This window comes from Aphanomyces astaci (assembly GCF_000520075.1).
Source record: "Aphanomyces astaci strain APO3 unplaced genomic scaffold supercont1.8, whole genome shotgun sequence".
Lineage (NCBI taxonomy): Eukaryota > Oomycota > Saprolegniomycetes > Saprolegniales > Verrucalvaceae > Aphanomyces > Aphanomyces astaci.
Window position 1 is genome coordinate 876,623 of NW_009798271.1, and position 18,022 is coordinate 894,644.

General features: G+C 48.2%; 7 protein-coding genes across 13 annotated transcripts; 5 read left to right on the plus strand and 2 right to left on the minus strand.

Annotated features, from left to right (window-relative positions):
• Positions 1-1,953: 1,953 nt before the first annotated feature.
• On the plus strand, positions 1,954-2,684 carry H257_04740 (hypothetical protein). The gene has a single exon (XM_009829356.1). The coding sequence runs from the start codon at positions 2,105-2,107 to the stop codon at positions 2,576-2,578; it is 474 nt and encodes a 157-aa protein (XP_009827658.1). The 5' UTR covers positions 1,954-2,104; the 3' UTR covers positions 2,579-2,684.
• Positions 2,685-2,723: 39 nt separating this feature from the next.
• Positions 2,724-4,496, plus strand: H257_04741 (hypothetical protein). Its single transcript, XM_009829357.1, has one exon. It carries the CDS (start codon positions 2,743-2,745, stop codon positions 4,387-4,389), a length of 1,647 nt encoding a protein of 548 aa, XP_009827659.1. The 5' UTR covers positions 2,724-2,742; the 3' UTR covers positions 4,390-4,496.
• A 348-nt stretch (positions 4,497-4,844) lies between these two features.
• H257_04742 (hypothetical protein) lies at positions 4,845-5,611 on the minus strand. The gene has a single exon (XM_009829358.1). The coding sequence runs from the start codon at positions 5,568-5,570 to the stop codon at positions 4,944-4,946; it is 627 nt and encodes a 208-aa protein (XP_009827660.1). The 5' UTR covers positions 5,571-5,611; the 3' UTR covers positions 4,845-4,943.
• A 626-nt stretch (positions 5,612-6,237) lies between these two features.
• Positions 6,238-7,026, minus strand: H257_04743 (hypothetical protein). The gene has a single exon (XM_009829359.1). The coding sequence runs from the start codon at positions 6,970-6,972 to the stop codon at positions 6,325-6,327; it is 648 nt and encodes a 215-aa protein (XP_009827661.1). The 5' UTR covers positions 6,973-7,026; the 3' UTR covers positions 6,238-6,324.
• Positions 7,027-7,699: 673 nt separating this feature from the next.
• H257_04744 (hypothetical protein) lies at positions 7,700-9,908 on the plus strand. Of its 3 annotated transcripts, XM_009829360.1 has the most exons (6): positions 7,700-8,129; positions 8,195-8,378; positions 8,426-8,657; positions 8,734-8,886; positions 9,238-9,432; positions 9,488-9,908. In XM_009829360.1, exons 1-6 carry the CDS (start codon positions 7,757-7,759, stop codon positions 9,644-9,646), a joined length of 1,296 nt encoding a protein of 431 aa, XP_009827662.1. In that variant the 5' UTR covers positions 7,700-7,756; the 3' UTR covers positions 9,647-9,908. The 3 variants fall into 3 exon arrangements, with proteins under 3 accessions (XP_009827662.1, XP_009827663.1, XP_009827664.1); XM_009829361.1 differs by lacking the exon at positions 9,488-9,908 and having other exon boundaries at positions 9,238-9,486; XM_009829362.1 differs by lacking the exons at positions 9,238-9,432; positions 9,488-9,908 and having other exon boundaries at positions 8,734-8,989.
• A 626-nt stretch (positions 9,909-10,534) lies between these two features.
• H257_04745 (hypothetical protein) lies at positions 10,535-11,139 on the plus strand. The gene has a single exon (XM_009829363.1). The coding sequence runs from the start codon at positions 10,830-10,832 to the stop codon at positions 11,130-11,132; it is 303 nt and encodes a 100-aa protein (XP_009827665.1). The 5' UTR covers positions 10,535-10,829; the 3' UTR covers positions 11,133-11,139.
• Positions 11,140-11,790: 651 nt separating this feature from the next.
• H257_04746 (hypothetical protein) lies at positions 11,791-16,453 on the plus strand. Of its 5 annotated transcripts, none has more exons than XM_009829365.1 (10): positions 11,791-12,062; positions 12,140-12,279; positions 12,345-12,530; positions 12,576-12,724; positions 13,394-13,772; positions 14,144-14,434; positions 15,345-15,514; positions 15,584-15,707; positions 15,757-16,059; positions 16,104-16,453. In XM_009829365.1, the coding sequence occupies exons 1-9, from the start codon at positions 11,816-11,818 to the stop codon at positions 15,784-15,786; spliced, it is 1,716 nt and encodes a 571-aa protein (XP_009827667.1). In that variant the 5' UTR covers positions 11,791-11,815; the 3' UTR covers positions 15,787-16,059; positions 16,104-16,453. The 5 variants fall into 5 exon arrangements, with proteins under 5 accessions (XP_009827667.1, XP_009827666.1, XP_009827669.1 ...); XM_009829364.1 differs by having other exon boundaries at positions 15,899-16,059; XM_009829367.1 differs by having other exon boundaries at positions 15,584-16,059.
• The last annotated feature ends 1,569 nt before the right edge of the window (positions 16,454-18,022 follow it).

Below are 18,022 nucleotides of genomic sequence, written 5' to 3' on the forward strand. Positions count from 1 at the left end.
ATGAATCTTACAGACAATAGAATGTACGCCAACCTGCTGCACTAGATTCTCCACTGGCGAGAGCTCCAAAACCTCAATCGCCAGCGGGCGTCCAACACGAATTTGCGCCATCAGGACTACTATTTCCGCCAACCGGTGTGGATTGGCTGTGAAGTGATGTACTACTGTTACAGCACGCACCCAATAAACGGGTCTTTTCAGCTCTATGTTTACATCAGCCGGTGGGGATGCTCTTACGTATTTCTGTTCTTGGGATGCTGAGTCGAGGTCATGTGTTCCAGAGTATGTCGATACTACTGTGTTTTCAGCCAATAGCAAGCTGTATATGTTATATGTGAGTGATATGTTGCTCAACCGACAACTACATCGCCCAATCAGATTGCCTATAAAATATCTGACCAATCAAAATTCAAAAAGTTGTCGGTTATCCAATCATCGGCTCCAAATTTGTCGGTTTGATGTCGGATGCCACCTACATGTACTATTAATAGGCGAGATATGAAAGTTGGCGTTGAACATGAAAACTGGCTTAGATGTGCTGATTCCTGTTTAAAACGGCCAAGTTTGAACAATTTGCACAGTATATTAAGTTTTGCGGTTATACTTTTATGGAACACTACTTGTGCATGGCTATGCACTCGATGTTGCTTGACTGATCGAAACATGGGGTATGAAAAGTACAATCAAGTCATGCTACAGTATCTGGGCAGAATTAAGTGATGTTTCTTTACTGTTATTACGGTGCGGTTCCTGGCTCGTTGTACCGGAATATTAGGCGTTAACGTTAGTGGAGAAATTTGCTGAGGGTTCGTCAATGTGGCTGACTTGGAATCGTTACGATGCTACTGTAATGTACACACGTCCCATTTTGCAGCTCGTATTGGCAAGCTCGAGTTGAAAGGCCTACATTCCTCAACATAAGCTTACATGGTATTGGCCACTTGTAAGATGACTCTAACATGCGCTTATCAAGTAACGATTGATACTGCCGCTCGTGCTCCTAAGGCACCCTCCTCGAGATCGAAATGGACCATGATTATAAGTATGCTGAGCGTACCTCCATTCCTGGGCCTTGATGGCGTAGATGATTCGAGTTGGCGGCGCACACGATGAGACAACCATTGAAGAAACCTCGATTTCGTATATTATTAGTTTATACTTCGAAGTAAAAATTATCGAAAATAGCCCGTTCGAAACTGGGAGAGAAATCAGTGTTATTTTTTTAAAATTGGTTTTTTGTTATGAATCTAGTAGTAGTATACTATAAGTTTTACTACTACTATTTATATTCGTGATGGCTAGTGATGATATGGCATTCGTGCTTACAATGATTATTGCTGTCCACATCGTTCGAACAGAGTGACTCAAGGGGCCTATCGACCTGTGCACACCTCAACAAAATGGTCATGATTCATAACGGTTCTCTTTCGGAGAACCAAAACATGCAGGGATGGCGAAAAATATAATCGTTGTGAATAAAGTATCTATTTTTGTACAAATATATTTATTCAGACTGCCATGAAAAATATTTTTGTACTATGTAGTATTCTTTAAAGGCACACAATTCCCGTCCAAACATGGTAGAGTTTTCCTCGACGCGATTATTTGATTGGCATATCGAATATTTGCGACCAAACGTTGCCATATTTGTATCCGTACGTCATATCCGGACAATTGTACACGTTAAACTCTAAAAGTGAATAGTTTGAATAGTTATTATTTTTTGTTCTATGTGACATGATACTAATAGTATCGAATACTACTTCGAAGTACAAACTGTACTGTACTATTTTGGTTCATTCGCCACCTTCGTCTTCCACCATTGAACGCCGCCACCACATCGGGACGGCGCCTTGATGATGGGAACACGGCCATGTCTGGCATTTGCCTGAGTTTTGATGCTACTATACGTATACTAGTAGTACTTATTAACCGGTGGCATTTACAGTTACACTGTAGTACTGTATTAGGTGTGTTAGACAAGAAAGTGGTACTGCTAACATGTCAAGGTAATGTTGGTCTGGTGCAATGGACTTGCAGTTAACCGTGCTCAGACAGGACATAGCTGCTACAACTACACATGTGTTGGACACCCTAACGCAGCATGCGTGTCCTTTTGGCATTTGCCAAGATGCTTCCAACAACCACCTTAAAACCGTCCGCTTCGACCGACGACGTCCCTGTCGCCATCGCAGTAATCGACGACAACCATGACTACATTGATGTCGCATCCCCAGTACAAGCATCCCCGTCATCCATCCTTCCGACGCAGCACAAACCACTGACGTGGCTGCGCAATGCATTGTTCAACGCTGGCTGTACTGTGGCTTTGATCGTGCTCCAAGCGGTGTCCGCGGCCTTTTCCCTTGCCGGATGTGTGGTGGTGTTGGTTGGGTTTGTCATGGGGGTGTCGTTGCTTCCGCTAATGTGCGTTGGCCTCGTGGTGCTGGGTGTGTTATGGACATTGTTGGAGCCGTTGGCCAAGATGGACGAGGACTTGTTCCTTCAACGCCAAGTACTGTACCGCAGTATCCGTGCCAACATGCCCAAACATGCTTCGCAATCCTGTGCGGAGTGACCATAAAGCGTAACCGTCAAAAAAAAAATTTCTGGACTGTTGGTTGTAAATATATCGTGAAATCACTGATAGATGAATATTATACTATTCGTTGGAATTCTTGGAAGTATTGACCAATCAAGTACCAGCAATCAAGATCCCACTTCCAAATCGCGAAACCCATCATGGGCGGAGTCATCACCGACGAAGGCTTCAGTCTCTTGGAGGAGGATGATGAAGCCAGGGATTTCACGCCGCGTAAGAGAGCGACCGCTCGACAGTCGCGTCCCACATGGTGCCAAGTCCTCCGTCGTCGTCGGATCATGCTCGTACTGGTGTTGCTCGTTGTCGTTATCGGTGTCGGTGTGGTGCTCGTCACCCTTGTCCTGAAACTCAAGGACACCACGGTAACCCTGCAACGGCTGCATTTGCCGGATGTGTGCAACAAGACATCTCTAGGCGCGGCGTCCCTTCAGTTCAGTAACCCTTCGTTCTGCGAGCCCGTGATCGGCCCCATTGCCGTTGCTGTGGTCGCCAACAACGGCACGCAACTGATGGACATCCATGTGCCAGCGTTTCCACTCGCGTCTGGCATGTCCGTCGTGACCTCGATCATCACGTTCTCCATCGTCGCGAACGCATCGACATGGCAGCACGTGCTCTTCGATGCCCCGTCGTCAACGCTTTCATTGGTCGGCACCGTCCCCATCCGACTGTCGTGCCTGATCGTTCCATTCACCGTGACAGTCGACATCCACGACATACTCCACGACGCATCATCTTCGTCGTCATCCTTGTCCTTGTCGCCGCTCTTCACTCGCGCCTTCTTCCGTCCGTATCCATCGTCGAACACCATTGGCGACACGTTTGACATTGCTTCCCGCGTGCGCCAGATGGTACACGACATCTTGCAATCGATTGCATTATCTCAAGGCCATCTCGACCAAGACAAGGACGGCGTGTACCTGTTTACAGACGTGACGTTCCAGTACGCTTCGCCAGTGCAATGGGCGCTGCCAGACTTGAGCTTTCAGCTGCTCCAGAAGCATCAAAATACCCCCCCCACCAGCCAAAACAACTCGACGGCCGTGCTGTTGTCTGCGGGGCTCTACGGGTTTCTTCTGGGGGGCGGGGCTACCCACTTGAACTCGTTTGCGTACCTGCGGCATGCCGACTCGCAGCCGCTCTTGGACGCCGTGGCCACGTACCTCCGCGGCGACGACGTCCGCTTACACGTTCAAGGGAACGACCCGCTGTCATCTTGCTTTGCCCAGCGCCTTTGGAACGACATGCACTACACGTTCCATGTACCCGGCACCGTGGACGGCAAGCCCGCGTTCCTCCGCCATTACGATGTGGACCCGACGCTCAAGAAGCTCGACTCGACCACTCACTCGTGTGAGTTGCGTGTGGATGTCAACTTGACGATACACAACCCACTGCCGTTTGAACTGCTTCTGCGACACGTCCAGTTTGACGTACTGTATCGCAACGTGAGCGAACCGGCACATCACATGGTGGGCACGGCCGTGGATGCGACACCGGTCGACTGGAAGAGCCACATGGTGAACGATGTCGCATTTAGCTTGGTCGTGACCAACTTTGACGTGTGTGAAGACCTGTTGGTGCTGTACTTGAACGACCTACTGGCGTTTGCGATTCAACGGGGCAACTTGACGCTCGGGTTTGGAGGGGGCGACTCGTTTCACATTCCATTCCATGTAGATGACATCCGCGTGCATCCCCCGCCCGATGATTACGCCGCCATCATGTTGGCTGCTGGGCAGTGGACAAATAGTGTGATGCAACTAGTAGCAGTGGAAGACCTTTAGTAGTAGTACTAGTAGTAGACGAGTAGTAAGATACGCATGCATTGATTTAGTGTAAGCAAACGTATTATTGTGGTATATTCGACACGAATTTCCAGACCCCGTCGAATCGAATAATCACGAATCGACGCTATTGGCTAATCCATTTTTGAGTGGATTTGATTGGCTCCTTCAGAAAGGACAAGTATATTCAACCAATCAAAAACGCTGGCGTGATTCAATATCGAGGCGAATTTTGGAAGTTTATAGCGAATCCACAATATTATTGTCCTATTTCTTTCGTATGGTTTTCATGTCGATCAGCTAAAATAAATGGGTTTTACGATCTCTTCATTAGTATGTTTGTAAAAAGAGTCCAGGTCACACTAATATAAGTCCCACACTAATTGAATGTTAAATTGAAGAGAGTTTTTGATTGGCCTCAGGATTCTGAGTTTTGATTGGTGGATCGATTTTCAGTCGATTAACAGCATGATTGAAATATTTAATACATATTTTCGAATCTAATTGAAAATATATGGCAATGTGAGTGTTTACGGATCGATTTGGACATGGGATTACTTTTTCTTGAATCGATTGTACAAGGCATACGCAATCGCAGCAAGAAGACCCAAGATGACAATCCACAGCAACACAATGTTGCTCAACGCCTTCCGCGCCAAACTTCCGAGGTGGACCTTCGCTTCGTCCGTGTCGGCGCGGACTTCTTGGACGTTGCCGCGCGCAGCTTCAAGGCGTTCCCGATCTCTTGCCAAGGTCTCACCGACGTTGGCGCCAATCTGCTCGATCTCCACGATCGTAGCGGTGGCTTGAGCGAGATGGTCGCCCGTGCGATCCAGACGTTGCTGGTACCCCGACGCGTCTGTTTGGGTAGTAGTACGAGCGGAGGAGGCCTGGCCCACCAACAGCGCCTTGTTCAAGTTGTTCTTGAGCTTGTCAATGTCAGATTGACACGAGCGCAGCTGGACTTGCATCTTGCGCTTCTCATGCGCGTCCCCCCCTCGACTTTCTTGCTCGAGAATGCGGTAGTACCGTTCGGCTTCGTTGATTTTCGAGTTGGCGTCGTTCTCGAGGGCAGCCTTCTCGCCACTGCCAGTTGCATCTGGCATGCGTCGGATCACAGACATAGCGTCGTTCCTTGCATCCTTGAACGAGTCGTAGTATTCCTGGAAGCTCTCCGTCATGTCCGTGAGGTGAATGAATTTGCGCGACTGCTCGAACGCGAATCCTAAACTGAAGTATCCAGCCAACCCGCCCATGAGACAAAGTATACTGAAATCAAGTGATTTTGTCAACCGTAACCAAATTTAGCCGTGGACACCAACGAGGGGACATTTCAAGAATGCAATGCAATCCAAGTTAGTCCCAGCGGCCAGACTTGATGCTGGGCAGCAGGTACAGTGTGGAGGTGCCGCGGGAATGCACAGAGTAGTGAATCATGATGTGGGCTGGGGAGTCTGTGTGGTGCCATCGCATGTACTTACATCTCCACAAGGAACCAAGGGTGGAAGCACCGGAGCACGAGAGCGGCTACGTTGAGCTGCAACAGACCTTCCATTGTACGACGCAGTACGAAAGTGATCAGTGTGGGGTGTCCCTTGGTTGTTCGTAGAGTAGATCGTACTACAATTAGGCTTACTTCATGACACCATCATCTCTGCGATAGCGTGGCATGAGATTTTCGGTCGAGATGCAACCAGGTCCACCCCTAGTACGCACATCCATACTGAGCAGACTCTTTACGGATGTCCTCTTCATTCTAGTCCAGCTTTCCGTGACATATATTGCTAACATTTACGGATCAAGTCCCCGTGGTTCACCCAGTCCATGACATGGCAGTCTCACGGCGTCCAGATTGCGATCCGATACAACATAGCCGTTTGCTAGGTTCGTTTTGACCATACTTTTGTGCACTTAAGGATAACGTTAGGTTTAAATTTAGAGAACGCCACCCCGTTTGAGAAGGACCATGGCAATGGCCAACGTCAGGCACACGATCACAATCCACAGCACGAAAATGTTCGCATACGTCTTGCGCGCGAGGCTGCTCAAGTGTGCGCCGGCCTCCTGCGTGTCGGCGCGAGTCTCGTGCACGTTCTCCCGCGCGCGCTCCAAGATTTCTCTGTCCCGCGCCAAGTTGTTGTTGATGTTGGCGCCAATCGCATCGATTTCACCGATCGTGTTCTTTGCTTCGTGCAAGTAGTTCCCCGTGCGGTCCATTCGCTGTTGGTATGCCGCCGCCTGGCCTTGCGCGTCCATGGGACCGGTTCTTGGGCCGGCGGTCGCTCGTTGCTGAGCTTGACCCACCAGCAACGCCTTGTTCAGGTTGTTTCTCAGCTTGTCAATGTCTGACGTGCACGACCGCAGCTGGGTTTGCATCTTGCGCTTTTGTTGGGCATCGCCACCATTGCCTTCCTGCTCGAGAATACGCAAGTACCGCTCGACTTCGTCCAGCTTGCTGCGGACTTCTCGTTCAAGGCTTCCCTTCTCCGACGTAGATGCATCAGGGATCGCGCGAATGACGCCCATGGCTTCATTTCGAAGCTCCTTGAACGTGTCGTAGTACTCTTGGAAGATTTCCGTCATGGTGGCCGATGATAGTTTACGGTGTTGGACTCGGTGTAAAGCGAACGAAGTCTGTTCCCATCAAAACCCGCCCGCCCATATTTAACCGTACCCATACCCGCCCGAAATATCCGAATCCGGGGTTTCGGGGTTTCAAGAATTCTACCAAAGCTTGCTAGTCGACGCGTAGTTAGCCCAGTTCAGCTAGACGTTAGCATTTGAATGATTAGGCTATCAGCAGAGATAAGTTTGTGCTTGATTCTAACTGAAATATGACGGATTGTGAGGAATGCTAACTCCATAGCACGGGCAACCGGTTGTTATGGGCGGGTAAAACCGTAAAGCCAGCACATTCCACATGTTGGTAATGCTGATCTGGGATTGGCTAATACCATTCGACAATATGCTACCAAAAAGTACTCTAGGAGAGAATACGAAATGTCGGACATGAGTGCATGTTTGTAGAAAGCACCAACATTCAGCTATATGAACAGTACATACATGCGCTTACAAAATGTACGCAGAACAGCCATGCTGGTTTGGTCTTAGTACCTTTGCATTGTTCACCATGTACAAACAAGTATTAGGTTCTGTACCTATCGGTATATGCATAGAGTAAAAAGCACTCCCTCGCTAGGTTATGGGGATATTTCCTCATGGTGTTGAACCTTCTATACCATACAAATTGCAAGTCATACGGATCCGAAGGAATTGAATTTGAAGGAAATTGCCCACATACTTCACGATAGGGGAATCGTTTCGGAATCATCCCCACGTACTACTCGACCCAACACAGGCAACTTCGATGGCGCCCAAGCACACGAAGCTGTACGATGTCATGGGGGTGGCTCCCACCGTGACACCGGAGGAGCTCAAGAAGGCGTACCGCCGCAAAGCGCTTCAGTTGCATCCTGACAAGCGCGGCAACACGCCGGAAGCGCAGGAGGAGTTCACCGTGATGAAGGCGGCGTACGACATTTTGAGCGACCCAAAGCAGCGTGACATCTACGACATGATGGGCGAAGACGGCGTGAAGCTCGTGCATCAGTACGGCGACTTGCGTCCCGACGAGCTCTTGGCTGCGATGCTCAACTCGCTCGCGCAGTCCGGACCGTTGGGCAAATGCATCATCTTCTCGTTCGTCGCGGTGTTCCTCTGTTTCTTCATCCTCATTCCCCGTACGTCCCCATATCCTGAACATCTCTTTCTTCCCAATGGCGAACCTTCATCTGTATCTGTCTAGTGTTTGTGTGCTTGAAGGTGGACCAGGACATTGGGTGGTCGTGGCTCACCGTGTTCACTCCGTTGTGGATTCTCGACGGGATCTATTTGTGTTGCGTCGGCTGCTCCTTCTTCGAGCAAGCCCCCGACATCCATCAAGACGCCGAGGACCGCCCGTCGCCGTCCGTGCGCATCTTGCTCAAGCTGTGCGTCGCTCGCCGTTGCTCTTGTTCTCATGTTGCATCTCGTGTAGGCTACTGCTGCTCAAGGGGGTGCTTTTTGTCGGTTTCCAACTGCTCGTGGCCATGAAGCTGCAAGGCGCGCTTCCCAACCTGGCCATGCCCTTGGTCTTCGCCCCGTACTTTGTCCTCGAAGGTTTCTACCTCGTCGAGAAGATCATCGCCGGCGTGTTGTCGTACTCTGCGTTTGCCGCCGCGACTGCCGCCGATCCGTCTGCGGGCTCCGGGCAGTCTCGATCAAACCTGGTACACACACCCAGCCTTCCTTCCTTCTTCCATGTATCTAGCAAGTGGTTGTGAATCAACAACTACTACTGCGTAGGTGCTGGAAATCTCAAACTCATGGGCCATGAGTGTGTTGCGGCTGTCGTTTGGGGTGCTCGTAGCGTTCAAGCTGGACCATACCATCGATACTTCGTGGTGGATTACATTCATTCCCGTGTGGATCTACATTGCCACGCTCGTGGTTCCGCATGTACGAACCATGAAAACCAAACGAACGAACGACCACCTCCATACATTATATCTTGTATTCACTATACCGGTAGTACCGTGAGTTTATTTTGTTTAGAAAACGTATTATGATTGGCTGAACGATTCAGAACGTTTGTCTTAGAATGGATTTTGATTGGCTAGTTCAATCTCACAAATCGATTTGCCAAGTCTATTCGAATCATTTGCAAGTTTGGTTTGAAAGAAGCAGCATGATGATTGGCTAAAAATAAAGAATGGCGCATTACGATTGGCTGAAAAGAATATGCATTGTGGCAAACGTAGTTTTATATTCAATTTACAATCGAGTGTCCTTCTCTCAACCGTCGAGTAGATTTTGGTGTACTTGCGCCACAAGAAGGCGGACGACCATCATCATGACGACGGAGCGTCCGAGGCGTCGCTCGGCGGACTCTTGTGCGTGCTGTTAATGACGCTGGTGTTCATGTCACCGTTCTTCATCCTGGCGTACCGGCTGCAATCGGCCGAGTTTTCGTCGTTCTATGTGCTCCTACCGTGGTTTATCGTGGTAAGTACTTAGGAGGCAATATGGGGTTTGATGGTCATGCGTCCTGGGGTTGTAGGTGGGAGTGTTGCTGCTGCCGTGGTTGGTCATGGTGCTATGTGGAGTGTTGTCGTGTGTGTGTGGCTGCTGCTGTGGTCGGCGCAGCAAGGGCGACGTTACTGACGAAAATGGGGACAGGTCCAGCCACGCGTCGCCTGCCAACCACCACGTCGTGTAAACTTGATGGTGACAAGGAATCACATACAAGTCACCAACCATAGTTATGCTTGTGTGGACGTACGAACAGCGTTCGACATAACGTGACCGATCAGTGATCCGCCAAAATTTGGATTTTTTCCTTCTTGAATTACTCAGCGGCTATTTGTGCTAGAACAAAGATGGACACACATTCTGATAGCCAATTTCAAGTGCTTTCGCAAGGATTCAAAACCGATCGGATCTGACAGTTCATGTTTCTCCAATTAATTTAGAAAGTTGAGCAATTTACACAGTCGATCAGTGATCCGCCAAAATATATACTTGAAGTGAGTATTGAATTCAATATAACAAAATCCAAAATCTTTAGCTGAAAATATAATATGATAAAGGTATATTAGATTTAGAAATGTATGAAGGTTTGAAGTTTTGACAGGTTGGAGTGTTGGACAATTCGTGCTTTGCCTCCATAAGAGGTTTTGTTTTGTCCAATACAATTCGAGAAACCATGTTATTGGATAATTTGTTTTGGCGGATCACTGGTCAGTTGGCGGATCACTGATTGGTCACGTTATGCATACTATTAATAGTTTTCATAACGTGCAATGCTGCCTTCATTGGCTATCCCCATCTTCGATCGATCCATTGATTGTAGTGCCATACGAAACTCGAGCATCTGGTTATTCCGAGTAACTTAGTATGTACTGTCAACACCAACACGACGTTGTGGAAATGTCACCACGTTCAACTGTCCATACCGCTTTCCTGGTGCGCGATGTCGATGAATACGTTTCGATTTAAGATTACGGTCGAATCAACGGGATGTGTATGGGACGCTAGCCATCGTCGTGGAGCCAGCTACAGGTATAGCTAGCTAGCTAGCTAGCTATAGGACCACTACCGCTCCCAGTTGTTCAGTCGCAGCCAAGTAACTTATTGTCGTCCAAGCTGCAGCAGCTCCCCGAGTCGTCGTCGTAGTCGGTGGTGTGACTGGCCAAGATGTAATCCAACGTCATCCGCCTTGAGCTGCCTTCCACATGAACATCGGATAATGACGACGACGGGCTGGTGCTGTGGCTACTGCTCGTGCTGTCACTGGTATTGTCCCAGTGGTGGTGCAACATGGATGGAAGAGCATCATTCTGGTACGATTGGGATTTGTCCCAATTGTAGCTAGAGTAGGAAGGATTGTACTGGGGAAGGTGATGAGTATTGAAAGCTCCCTGACTGGACGTTTGCTTGGTGCGTTTTTTGGTCTCGCTCTTGCGTTGGGATTCATTGGCTTTTTCCCGATGGTCGTTACACAGCCGGTGGAGCGTGCCGTCCCTCTTAACGCCGCGGAGGTTGCGGCATTTGTTGGTTTTGTAGAGGCAGGCAAAGTCGTTCGAGGATGGGGACGCATGCAGCGTCATGGCGTCCAACTTGGGCAGCAGCATGGGATGGTGATGGCTAGATATGGCGGTAGCAACGTTGTGGAACAGTTGATTGTCCATGGCAACGGAAATTGATTTGTGGACTCGACCGACCTAGGCATGATGTCCTGTGGACGGTGTGACGTAACTGGGACGGTTGCCGCAGAGAGATGGGAATGTTACCCCGTTCCGAGAGCAAGCCATGGGATTGGCAGCGGAAACAGTTACACGCACCAAAGAACCGTTGTTACAAGCCCCTCGATCTCGCACGGACGAGATGGCCGAGTGCGACTACTTGACATGGTGTGATGCAGAACGAAGTACGACAGGGACACGTTCAGTATAGTTCTGTGGCACTTGCGATGACATGAGACTCTCAAGTGTGTTTGGGTTCAGACGGCCCAGAGTCAGTCATGATATGTACATCTAGCTGCAATATGTAGGTGTAATCGGGCGTAGAGATAGCGAGGGTGTGAGTCCTGTTCAGCATTCCTGATGTCGACCACAACGTCGCCGCCTGCCCTCAAGTTGTCACGCAACCACGTTGTGCCACAGTAGTCGACGGAGATGAATGACGTACATGTGCGCGGCCCCTGAGAATGACCTTGGGTTTATGATTCAGACGACGAGGTATCACCACTCAGTATGCCACCATCTATTGTACACCATCTATTGTAGCTTGCTTCTTGATGCCAACGATCGAGATCTCCGAATATGCAAATCACAAATCAAAAATGGACCAATTAGAAGGCATTATGAAATGAATATTCACCAATCGAATGCCTTGCTCCCTTTCTAGAACGCCATGCATGGATGTGCTTTTTCACCACCATCCAAGCCATTTGAATTTGAACATGCTTCGCCTGTCGCTTCGTCGCGCGGTCGCGTCCGTGGCCGTCAAGTCAGCCCTTCCCCGCCCGCAACATGCCGCCTTCCGTGCTCTCACCTCGTTCAACGTGTCGGCGCCACGCAACGTCATGATGCCGTCCATGATCCGTGCGTTCTCGACGGCCGACTCGACCCCAGGTACATATTCCTCAGTGCAACATGCTCCTAACCATATACGATCACGGCGTTGATTCCATTGCATCACCAACCTCTAGCGGATCGCCACGAGTTCCAAGCGGAAACGCGCCAATTGCTCGACATTGTCACGCACTCGATCTACACGGACAAGGAAGTGTTTGTCCGCGAGTTGATTTCCAACGCGTCGGATGCCCTGGAAAAGTTCCGCCACCATCAGGTACATACATGCATGCTCACGCTGACACTCTTTTCATTCCATGACACGCTTCTTGCTACACGTAGGCGGTAGGCGCGACCTTGTTGACCCCTGAAGTCGAGCCCAAGATTGTCATCACGACCGACGTCGCGGCCAACACGTTGACGATCGAGGACACGGGTGTGGGCATGACCAAGGAAGAGCTCGTGGCGAACCTCGGCACGATTGCGCGCTCGGGGTCCAAGGCATTTCTGGAGCAGTTGAAGACGGAGGTACAGGACACGAACATACATGCACATGCTCATGTTGGACGATAGGCCCCCACGGAAACGACGGCGGCGGCCACGGGCATCATCGGCAAGTTTGGCGTCGGGTTCTATTCGGCTTTCATGGTGGCCGACAAGGTCGAAGTGTATTCGGCGTCGGCCCTCGGTGACGGCTCGGGCCACGTCTGGTCCTCGGACGGGTACGCATGCACGTCCGTGCTTCGTGAGCTTGACATATGACCTTGTGTGTTGTCTGATTGTTTTGGTTGGATATATATATATATATTGTCGTATCAGTCAAAATTTGGATTTTTGAAGTCCATCAATCGTCTTTTTGTACGGATCTTTGTATGTGAAAAAGGGCAGCGGAAATGCCCATTACACAAGTCACACATTAATTAGCGTGAACTGTTGATTTCCTGCAATCTGATTGGCACTAATTCAAGTCACACATTTGATTTCCTGCAATCTGATTGGCTATATTCGAATGATTCTTCTGTACATGGATTTGATTGGGTTGATTCATTCTCCATATTGCTCCAATTTTGAATATATACACAAGCATCTCGACCGTCCATTGTGTTTGTTGACGTCATCATGATTGGCGTCTGTGACAACGTCATACCCTTTCAATCTCCCCTGGTTGGACCTGCAAAACATAATATTATCAAATTGTACAAGGTTTATCGTGTGCCTGTTGTTGTTCGTTGGAGCCAATCACGTGGCACGTTTTGTTTCATTTTATCCAATCATCCTGCTTTGCTTGATGTACTCCCCAAACAAGTGGCCAATTCTTGCACAATATGTCATCGTTTCACCATGCATACTCCTGTTAATATATATATATATATATATATATATATATATAGCTCGGGAACGTTTGAAGTGCGCGCAGTGGCGGACGCCGGTCGCGGGTCCAAGATCGTCATGCACATGAAGGAAGCGTGCAAAGACTATGCCAAACCCGACCGCGTCGAGTCGATCATCAAAAAGTACTCCAACTTTGTAGCGTTTCCGATTCTCTTGAACGGCACCGAAGTGAACGTCGTCCAGGCGCTGTGGACCAAAGATACCCGGGATGTGAGTGATGACCAGTACACGGACTTTTACAAGTTTATCGCCAACGCGTACGACGACCCGCTGTACCGCCTCCACTTCAAGGCGGACGCCCCGCTCGAGCTCAAAACCCTCTTCTTTATTGGGTCCTCCCACACTGAAAAGTTTGGCTACGCTCGCCTCGAACCTGGGGTATGTTTATATATATATATATATCCAAATTTTGGATTTTTGTGCTGATTCAACGCCTCATCTATCCATCGATTCTTTGTACTGAATGTTGTATGTCAAAATGGTCCAGTGTTACACTAATTTATGTCATACACGAATTCGATGTTGAATTGGTCGAAGGGTGAATTTGATTGGCCAATGGATTCGTGATCTGGGTTTTGATTGGGTATTCTGGTCATTCGATTGAGCACCCCCAAACTCTCCAATTTCGAATCTCCATATATACTAGTCGTTGGAGCATGTGACTGTTGTTTGGTTGGTTGAAAGCGCTGCTGGCTTTTGCTCTACGGCCAACAATATCATGTGAGGCTATTATATACATATTATTGTAGGTGAGCTTGTACTCGCGCAAGGTACTCATCGAGCGCCACTCGCCCGATATTTTGCCCGATTGGATGCGCTTCGTGCGGGGCGTGGTGGACAGCGAGGACCTGCCGCTGAGTTTGAGCCGCGAAAAGATGCAGGACTCGCGTCTCTTGGCCAAGATGAAGGACGTGCTCACGCGGCGTATCCTCAAGTTTCTCGACGAACAAGCGCGCAAAGATCCCGAAAAATTTGATCAATTTTTCGCCGAATTTGGCCAGTTTATCAAGGAAGGCGTGTGCATGGACTTTCAAAACAAGGTACTGTCCAGTGTATAATGTGATAAGTATCGTTATGGCGTTTGATGTGGGGTATATGGGGGGTTTGGCTTGAAACGGATATAGTGTCCTTTTTTACCCCAAAGAATTTGGTCGACTTTTGTGCTGGTTTTGGCCAACTCTATCGATCGATTCTTGGTTGCAATGTTGCATGTAAAAAGGGGCGTGTGGTGGTGATTGGTATCACACTAATTAAATTCACACACTATTTCGAGGTGATGATGGTTTCCTGCAATCGGATTGGCTACATGCTTCTGCCCATGTACATTTGGTTATTCTCCAATATATGAATCTGAACCAGGCCAGACTTTTTGTCGTACGGTTAAATATATGTGGTTGGGCTGTTGGGTTGTTTCTTAACGATGGATACGGATGTCTTGGTTGGTGGTATTGTCCTTGGACCCCAAATAATATGGACGTTTGTGCTGATTCGCCAAATATCTATCGATCGATCGATTGTTTGTATTGAATTTCAATCCCATACTAATTCAATGTCGAAGTGGGCTCAAAGCGATCATTTTGATTGGCCACTCGATTCATGATCTAGGTTTTGATTGGTCGTAATATCGATTGTCTGCTACCTCCTTCAATTGACCACCAATCTCCAACTATTATTTCGAATCAACTGTACAATTATGGTAGCATGATTTCTACACATCCAATTACATCTCAAATGATATTATAATTTTTCTATTAAAATTTTTTTCGGATTTTCTATAGTTAGACGGAAAACCCCCGTGAACCTTTACTCATTAAAAAAGTATTATGTATTAATTTATTGACCACACCACCAACAACTATAAATAAAAATAAACAATGTATATATATATATGGACTCCGTTTGGCCGTTTGCTAAAAACGCTGTCGCATATATATATATGGGTGTGTGTAGGCTGGCTTGAGCAAACTGCTTCGATATGAATCGTCGGCGTTGGACCAAGGAAAAACCACGTCGCTGGACGAGTACGTATCCCGCGCGCCGCCCGATCAAAACGAAATCTATTACCTCTGTGCCCCATCCCGCGAACTCGCGTTCCAGTCGCCCTACTATGAAGCGTTCAAGTACGTGGTGACGACATTGGTGACGACATTGGTGACAATGAACTGACTCTGTGTGGATGATGATGGTAGGAAGACCAAGAAGGAAGTGCTGCTCGTGTACCACTCCATGGACGATTTCGTCATGAACAGCGTCGGCGAATTCAACACGCGCAAGGTCGTGTCGGCCGAAGCCGCCAAGTTGGACGTGCAAGAGGTACGTGGTATATATATATATATTTATATAAGTATTTATTTATATATAGTGTGGGTGTCCTGTTCGAGGAAGCAGATAACCTTACACATGAGTGGGTATTTTTTTGAACCAACAATATGTTGCGTTGGATTTCATGTGCGTTGTCGTGTATATAGAATATATTTTTTACAATGATATATATTCGGTCGTAGGACCACGACACAACCGACAAATTGACCGAGGCTGACGCCAACCTCCTCACGGCGTGGCTCAGTCTTCAGCTAGAAGCCAGCGTGACCAAAGTCGAAGTGACCAACCGCCTGCACGACTCGCCGGCGGTCGTTACAGACCACGAGTCGGCATCCGTCCGTCGGTAAAGCAAGCAATCTCTTCCAAATATCTCTAACAATCGACTAGCATGATGCAAATGGTCAACCAAAGCCAAGGCGGCGGCGGCCTTCCAACTTCGTCCAAGCATGTGCTGCAAATCAACCCGCGCCACCCAATCGTGGTGAAACTCCACCAGCTGCGCACGACCAACGAACCATTGGCGGCCAAGATCGCGGCGCAGGTCCATATCAATGCATGCTTGTCGGCCGGCCTCGTCGAGGACGGACGCGTTATGATCGGGGACCTCAACGTCCTCCTCGACGAACTCTTGACCCACAGCCTCAAGAAGTAGAGAGGGAGACATTTCATAGGCGGCTTACGACCGCCCAAAGTCATTCTTGTAATCAAATATAAGGAAGTCTCTATATAATGGTGCATAGGTTTTTCAAAAATTGACCACACTGGACGGATTTGGACCAATCAAACCACGGTGAATAATCCAATGCGACAATCTGTTGGTCAATAAAATCAGCCGGAAAAGTAGTGGTAGCAACGAATGAACCTGCCATATGGTCTCAAAAGGCCCGTACACAGTCATCCCCCGATATTTGCAGCCCCGACCACATATAGCTTTACGGAGGTTCTTATATGAAAGGGGTATATGAAGTCTTGGAGGGGTATACCTTCACACTAGATAAGGCGATTATTCACATTTGATGAGCATAAACCAATCGTAAACATCCGAATACCGTACATGTTTTGTGAAATATGGTCGCCCAATTTCTCAAAGCAAGTACACTCTCAGTATTACAGTAAGTACTGTACAAACATCGAACAACGTCCTAGCTTGTTATGCAGTGCTCAAATTTGTACCGACAGCCATGCCGTCGTGTATGTAGAGTTTACCACTTTGCAAGGATTCGTATGGCAAATGGACAACGCTAATGTTATCGTGATATGACTTGGTACTAACCGCATTTGAGTTCCTACTATCTCCCAGTACTAGTATTATTTATTCAATACTAGAAGCCTGTTAAATTAAATATTCGATGGGATCACACAGGGTATTTGTTTATACCAGGCTGCAAAAATCGACAGCATATTTTGGCCAAAAAGCCTGTCGAAAAAGTCAAGTAGTGAGAGTGGTTAGGGTGACCTTTCAAAAGCACACTGATCAGTACTGTACTGTACCTCTTGGACAATATCCGGAGAATTGTCGCACAGCGCCTGAGGAATCCTCAAAATACCCTAAATAACATATTGGAAGACTGTGATTGGCTATAAATAAATCCCCGTATCCAATCAAAACCAATTATACCTGGAAATCAAAAATTGCAGCGAAGTTTGCGCGGAGGCCATGCTGCTCCTTCGTGGCTGTTCGCTGTGCTTTGGAGGTACTTATTTGGGTCAGAGTGGCGGTGAATCCACACCTAAAAGTACAGGTTTCAGCCACTTTGTGCGACTTGCTCATAGTGCCTGTAAATCGCTACAGCTGTATCGATTGCAACCCCTACATCGCTTATAACCCCCCCACAGCCTCCTGTCCCCTCCACAACGATTGTGCTTTTAGCTTATCTACATGTGAAAGCACACAACCACCATTCTACGAGGTTAGAGCCACCATTCACGACATCATGACTAGCTTATAGTGTATGAAGATCGCCAGGATAGCAGCGACTGCAACCCCTACACCTCCACAGCCCTTAAGTATCCCCCCTTCCCTTTACAATATTCGACTTGTAGCATCCCCCCAGCCAAATTGCCTAGCACATCCTCTATTGTTCTTAACGCCCACTCGAATATACAATTAGCACTGTCAAGTGCATGCCCCATCCACTCATATCGCCTAATCCTGAGAGAATTGAACTACACTACACAATATCTCGCGCAATGCCAGTTGTTGGTAGTTGTGCTCTGTGATCTGTGGGATGTTGGAATTCAGACGATAAATGCTTGTCACTATGAGCCAAGAATGATATGAGTGAGCACAGTATGAGTTGTAAGAC